The 7332-nt window shown below is 49.9% G+C and overlaps 1 protein-coding gene across 1 annotated transcript in view; it reads left to right on the top strand.

The window, feature by feature from the left end:
- Cmtm7 (CKLF like MARVEL transmembrane domain containing 7) overlaps positions 1-6697 on the top strand; it is a 16231-nt gene extending 9534 nt beyond the window's left edge. The window contains exons 4-6 of the mRNA XM_033756926.1: positions 1941-2039; positions 4499-4580; positions 6103-6697. Of these exons, the coding sequence (XP_033612817.1) occupies positions 1941-2039; positions 4499-4580; positions 6103-6116 (195 nt within the window). The 3' untranslated portion in view covers positions 6117-6697. The remainder of the gene's footprint in view (positions 1-1940; positions 2040-4498; positions 4581-6102) is intronic.
- Positions 6698-7332: the final 635 nt, after the last annotated feature.

Below are 7332 nucleotides of genomic sequence, written 5' to 3'. Positions count from 1 at the left end.
TTTTTTTTTTTTTTTTTTTTTTTGGTACGGGGGATCGAACTCAGGTTCTTGCGCTTGCTAGGCAGGTGGCGGAACCACTGAGCTAAATCCCTGGTTTACAGCTATTCTTGATCAGATTGAGGAGGTGCCCTTGAGTTCGACCTTGTTGTTTGCTTCCAGCATGAAAGGGCATCAGATTTTGTTGATGTTTTTAATCCAATCTGACAACCCCTGCCTCTTGATTAGATGATTTAATCGTTCCCATTTACCATTACTACCTACTGTGTTGTTTTGAGAGATTTTTGTGTTCATATATTCTAAGGCCCCTTTCACAGGGATGGCACCTTCCTGCTGTTTTTGGAGAACAAGCTCATGTGGGCTTCCTTAGAGCTGATACAAACAGGCAAATAAGAAAATGGGACCTGGGGAACAGGAACAAATTAGAAAATGGGACCTGAGGAACAGGAACAAGGGCCTGGCTGGGGAGCAAATGCTGGAAGCAAAGGCTCAGGCGTGCTTTTTAGCTGGTACTGCGTAGCTACCTTCCCACTGGGATTCTCTCAAGTCATTGTCTTCTTTATGGTAAGAATCTTGGAGGTTGGGAACCTCCAGTTACTAACCTGTTCTTTAGTAAAATGCTCATGGTCTTCCCTCTGACACTCCTTTCTGGGCACTAAGGAGAAACCAGGTCTTTGGTTTTACAGTTTAGAGAGGAGCTGCAGCTTTGAAATGGAAAGGATAAGCTGGGTGTGATGGTGCACATCTCTAATCCCAGCACTCGGGGAGGCTGAGGCAGGAGGACTGTAGGGCAGCTTGGCAAAAAGTGACTCAAAACAAAAAATGAAAAAGGACTGGGGAATGTAGCATGGTGGGAAGGATCCAGGTTCAATCCACCGTACAGGAAGAAAAAGAGAAAAGGGGGTCGGGGAGAAAGAGAGGGAAGGAAAGAAAGAGAAAAGAAAAGAAAAAGTTTCCTAAAATGTAATAGCTGCTACTCAAATGGACAGAATTTCATGGAGGAATAATTTCTGAATCCTCATTGAAGAAAACTGAAAATGGAGACTCTCAAGATTCACAGTGAGTGCTGTGAACAGCCCTAAGCACCAGTTCTCCTGTGCTCTGGTGTTCAGTGGGAGCAGGAGAGTGCGGTGTAAACCTTCCTGAGCTGCTGAGTGACCAAGGTCCAGCCTCCTCCAGGGCCTGCAAAGATGCGATTTTAATCCCAGGGAGTAAGAAGGATAGAAATGAACACGCATGGGCCAGGTGAGTCAGACCTGCCAGTAGACTGATTGGAAGAAACTGGCACAGGGCATGCATCAGGGGAGTAGAGAGGAAGGAACCACCGAAGAAGGACAAACCAGGCGGACTTAGGAAAGCCAGCAGTGCAGCACCCCAAGGACACCTCAGACATGTAGCCAACCTCACCCTAGGCTCTGACCCTGAATCTGAGGGGTCCCCAGGAACTGGCGACTCTGCACCTACACCAAGGCCGCTGATGGAGTGGAGAGATGCTGCTGTCGCCCACACACACTGTTACCCCAGAGCTTTCTCTGAAGCAGAGAGACAGGCCCACATCTCTTTTGGGACTTTGCTTCTCAGTGTGTGTCCATTAAGGAGTTTCCTTTCATCTCTAGCCTGAAAGGTGCAAGAAGCTCATCTGCCCTTTAATAGCTTTAGCCAAAGGTCAAGGCAGTCTGCAGACTGATCTCAGGAGCGGAGCAGCCCCTGGTGGATACCGCTGCTCACCTGAGAAACTTCCTTTCTCTGTATCCCCTCCGCTTCTTGCCTGCCCTGCGTCTTTTCTCTAGTGCTTGGCCTCTTCTTGGTTAACCGTCCTCTGGCTGCCTGTGAGCTGTGCTGCTCCTCCTGCCAGGGGCTGCAAGGGAGCAGAGGAAGTATTCTCTCCTCCCCTTCGGGACTGGACCTCCCTACTCATCCCTGTGCTCTGTTTTTGCCCCCAGGAACTTCTGCACTATTTAATCGGTACCTTGCTCCTCCTCATCGCCTCCATCGTAGCAGCCTCCAAGAGTTACAACCAGAGTGGACTGGTAGCTGGCGCGGTGAGGATGTTCTCGAAGGCTTTAGGAACCAATTCATGTCTTAGATGCTAATTTTCTTCCTGATGGGGGCAGAAAAGGGGTTGGTTTCTGGGCCCTTTCATAGAATCATTATTTACCCCAATCCAGCCAGAAGCTGTCTCCAAAGAACCCGACACCTGGACTCACAGCAGCTGCTTCCTGAAGGTGGACTGTCAGGGCCTTTGGCAAATTCAAACAGCGCAGGAGCTCAGGCCTCTCTCCTACAGCACCGCTTAAATCAGGGCAGTTGGGTTGTGACTTACACAGCCACTGAACATTTGCTCATGAATGTTTGAACAGTATTAATTGCAGGAAACAACACTTCTACACCTTTCAGAGATAAAAATTGATCCACCTGATACCCTTAAATAGAAGTAGCTGGGGGAATTGGGGGTGTAGCTCACTGGTAGAGCGCTTGCCTAGCATGCATGAGGCCGAGGGATTGAGCCCTAGAACCAAAAACAAACAAAAAAGTCGTTGGAAATACACAAAAACACAGAGCCACAAGAGGTGCATACCCATGGCTGTGTTGTTTTTCATAGATGCACAGATCCCTGTCATCTGATTTAGCTCATTATAGGCCAGTATTGAGTTACCTTACTGATGAGCGGGCAGGATTTTAAAAATGCATTTTAAGACAACTCTGTGTGTACGTTCGCTTGTATGTGTCTGCCCTGAGAGTGGGTTTGCTCCTGGGATTCATGCAGAGATGGCGTCTTTCCTCTGAAGGTTAGCACAGAGGGGTGCTGGCCACACCTCTGAGCACTGGTGCCCTCAGGAACTTCTCACAGCCCCTGGCACGCTCAGCCCCGTGTCGTGTGTGAGGAGAGAGGTGGCTGCCACCTGAAGGTCAGCACCTGCCCTCAGTGGCATCAGCCAGTGGAGAAGCACAAAAGGAGTTCCTGCCCTGCGTTCTAGGGGACGTGCGGGGATTCTCCACATCAGCCCTGCAGTCCCAGTATCTAACATTTAGCATGGCTTATTGTTCCTGGCTTGTGCCTGAGGCCAGACCAGAGCTGTGTAGAAGCCAGAGGGTGGAAAAATGGTCCCTATTTCTGAGAAAGTGGTCATCTAGCTTAGGAGGTGAGGACGGGGCACATGAAACAATTAGCAAACATGACACTGTCGACAAGAATAGCATTCTGCAGTGATATAATAAACTGTTCAATTATGCAGAGCAGACAGTTGGCGACCGGGACGGTATATAATGTGCTAATTGTGCAGAACAGACAATGAGAGGCCAAAACAGGCTCTAATAGACTAATTATGTGGTGCAGACAATCGGTACAGTCGGAGCCAAGGAAAAGGCATTCAGGGTAGAAGTAGGCGTAGGTTGGTGGGGGCAGTGCTTTGTGTAAACCAGCAGCCAGGCTTGAAAAGAAAAGCAAACCTTGTTGAAAATCCTGCCCTTCGTCTGGTTGTCCCAGGGCCATCCCTGTAGGATGTCAGCCGGTCACTTCAGCCATGCTCTAGTAGGAGCGAGGTGGCCCGGAGGCCTGGGTGTGGGCCAGAGGACACTTGGACTGCTGCTGTCTGCAGAGCCAGGGCTCCAGAGTGTGGCCACTCGCTCACTCCGGGTGTACCTGACCCGGGCTCATTCCGTGGCCCTGGGCACATAGCTGACCTCCCGTCTCTCCATTTGTGTAGCTGTGAAACGAGGAGGGCAGAACCGGGAAGTTCAAGGACTCGACTCACCGGTGGGTTAGCGCTCAGGCTGTGCTGGGCACAAGTAAGAGACGTGCCTCCGGGCCTCACAGTTCTCAGGGCAGCAGGCTGCGGCTGCTCCTGCCTGACCATTTGGTGAGCTCTGTGCAGGCCCCTCTTCCTCCTCTGCAGGATGAGCTCCGGCCAGGCTCGGTTAACCTCCTCCTTGGGCTTGAGCACCTGGTGGACCCTGGGGAAAAGAACGCTGCCTCATTGATTTAGGCCCATATCTTTTAAAGATGTGCACACCTAAAACTAGATATACAGGCCTCGTCCTCTGGCCTTTACACAGAAAGTTGCTTCAAATGAAATGCAGACAGTGCCACCACATAAATAAAACCCATTTGAACATTAAAAATTTAAAGCCCAAATTAACATTTACAGTTTGACCCTCTCTTCTTTATTAGTCCAGGATAATCAAAGACCAGGGGGTTGGGACCAACTCGGTAGTCAATATAAATCCAAGCTGGGGCGCTGGGGCTGTCCAGAGTGAGAAGGGCTGAGGGTGGAGACCCAGCTGTCAGGTCTAACGTGGGTGGAACCCAGGGCGCTGAAGCTGGTGACGGCCTCTCCGGGCTTCACCTGTGTATCTGCGCGAGGATGAGGCAGTAAGGTCAGATGACTCTCAAGCTTCCTTCCAGCCACCAATAGCGTGGGGCAAGCACTCAGGTGAGGAGCAGACAGGACTGCCCAAGGATGGGCCCTGCGACCTGTGAACTTCTCTCTTGCCTTTGCAGGTCTTCGGATTCTTGGCCACCTTCCTCTGCTTGGCAAGTGTGTGGCTGTCCTACAAGATCTCCTGTGTGACCCAGTCGACAGGTGAGTTCCAGTTTCTGTGTGCAGAGGACCTAAAAGGCCCCTGCTCAGAGCAGAAGACCGCTGTCCTTGGCTTCAACAGCAGGGACGCCCTGGCTGAGGAGGAGACCATGTCCCTAGGCCAACTCCAGAGTGTGGTGCAGATCCCTGGAAAAGGAAAGACACAACCCAAGAACCCTTGCTATGGTCCCCAGCTCTACAAGCCCAAGGATCTCCTGGCATTTCAGCCTTCGACAGGAAAGCATTTTCTTGAAATAAGTTTTCTAATGACAGAAACAATATACAGAGTTTTTAGAAAATACAAATAATATTTTTGTAAAATAAAAACCATCTGCCACCCAGAAACAGCACCTGGATATCTATCCTCCCAGTATTTCCTCTTTGAAAATACATATTCATGTTGCTTATGTGCTGCTTTGTCACCTGCCTTTTTTCTCCTCCACCTGTTAGACATTTTCCTAGCATCCTCAGGGATTCTTTTCCATCGCTTCCAGATAGTTTATCGCTTTTTTTAAAAAAAATTATTTGTTAATGAAATGCTGCAATGAACATCCTTGCAAATCCTCGTACACGTCCCTAATTAGTTTTATCTGTACACTGAGTTTGCAGAAGTAGATTGCTAGCCAAGAATTTAGCTCAGTGGCACCACACCTGCCTCACAAGCGCAAGGTCCTGAGTTCAATCCCTGGTACTAAAAAAAAAAAAAAAAAAAAAAAAAAAAAAAAAAAAAACGTAGACCGCTAAAAGTCTGACCCATTTTTATTAATCACCTACCTCTCTGAGGCAGCACTTCCTTTCTCTGTGCTGTTTCTTTCATTCTCATTAGAAATCTCAAAGCCTGTGTGCTACAGAAAGGTGGCCACGGCAGATTTCTTCCCAGGCCTCACCAACGATGAGCTCAGTGGAAGGCCCGCACAGGGCAGGGCTCCATGCAGAATGTCTGGAACAGGCAGATCTGCAGAGACAGGAAGTGGACCAGCGGTTGCCTTGAGCCACAGGGAAGAAGGATTCAGGGCTGACTGCTAAAGGGCATGGGGTTTCTTCTTGAGATGATAGCAGTTCTAAAATTGTGGAGATGGTTGGACAATTCTGTGAATATGCCAATATGTATTCTATCCCAGGAAAGCTGCTTAGGAGAGAAAGAAAAATTAATTTTCTAAAGGTGGAGAATGTGGGGGGGGGCTAGGTAACATGTAAAAATAATAAAGCTATCAGTATTTGTATAAGTATATTATTATCAGTTATTATCAAAGAAGCACAAGTGAAGTTAAAGAGGGATCACCAGCATCAGAGGAACAGGGCTGAGGGGCACAGGAGTAGCCACAGGAGTCCTCTCTGCACTAGTTTTAAAACATTTTGGTCTATTTTAGAAATGTACTTAAGAAAAATTAAAACCGTGCCAATGAAAGTTGTTGCAGGGTAGAGGAAAGAACTGGGCAAAGCAAAAGTCAAGGAAGAGCCAGTGGCTTCTGGGTGGGCTCCCTCCCTCCCAGCACGTTGACTGACTTGTCATTTCCTTCCCAAGATGCAGCTGTCTGATTCGGCCACAGCCCCGGCCTCCTCCAGAGGATCCACAGGACAGGAGGCCCTGCGGACAGGCAGCCCAGTGGCTCCGCACGCTCTGAACTGTGCTCCTGCGCCACAGTCCCGCAAAGGCTGTGGGCTCCGGAAGGACTGCACCTTCCTCCTGCTTTTGCGAGGCGCCCATTCCCTGAGCTCCTGAGCTGGGAAGAGCCTCTTTCTCCAGGCTTCCTCGGAGGACGGTCCCCCTCTTCTGGGAGAGGAAAGCAGCCTCACAGCACTCTGCCTTTCAGTCTGCTTTTAGCACCACCTCAGATACGGACAACCCCACTGAACACGCTGGAGGGGCTTCCGAATCCGCTGCATAAATCTGCTTCTCTTTCATGTTCTGCAGGGGAGCGGAGCTGCCTCAAGTCCCCTAGAAACCAAGCCAGCTGCTGGGTTAGCTCGCAGTCTGGTCTGGGAGAGACCCTCTTCCTTAAGGTGGGTTGTGCCTGCAGGAACATGCAGCCAGCCAGCCGCCTTCTGTCCCTGTCTCTGCCTATGTTACCATTGTGTGTGTGTGTGTGTGTGTGTGTTGTGTGTTTTTAAATAAAATATTGGCCTATTGCGGAAGGCTTTCCTCTTGAATGAGAAGTGTGTAAAACCTGGCTTTTTCATTCAGGTCTTGTGTGGCACGTGGCCTTGAAGCTTGTGCTCTGTGAATTCTTGCCAAACTGCTAGACTGGTTTTGGGGGCATTGCAAAAGGGCTGAGTTTCAGGTGAACATGTGCAGTTTTAAATTTATATTTGCATTCTTCTTCTACAGCATGAACTTACTCATTTGGGAAGGGGCTTTGGAGGAAGTTAAGGGTCCTATTTAGGTCATGACAGGTCATCTTGTCCTCAATTTGCTGTTCCCTGCTCTTGGGCTTCCTGGTTGGCTAGAAAGAGGGAGGGGAGTGCAACAGACATCTGTTGATCAGCGCTGTGTGTGAGGACAGCACACTCATGGCCATGGTGCACCCCGTCTCAGAGATGAGGAAATTGGAGCTCTGCTCCCAAGGCACAGCTGGGTTTGGAATTCGGGCCCCCCTGGCTCCCGGTCCCCGCCTTGTCCTGTGTGAAGTGTGGCCTGACACAGGGCCAGCCCCTTCTGATGGTGCTGGTCAGCTGGGACACTGAGACAGTCTGGGACCATCTAGGGCAGCAGCTCCCCTGTGTGTACTCTGCCCAGTCTGCTGGTGAGGGCCGA

This window comes from Fukomys damarensis, unplaced genomic scaffold (assembly GCF_012274545.1).
Source record: "Fukomys damarensis isolate Sample0158 unplaced genomic scaffold, DMR_v1.0_HiC HiC_scaffold_28, whole genome shotgun sequence".
NCBI lineage: Eukaryota > Metazoa > Chordata > Mammalia > Rodentia > Bathyergidae > Fukomys > Fukomys damarensis.
This window is presented reverse-complemented; position numbering and strand designations above follow the sequence as displayed.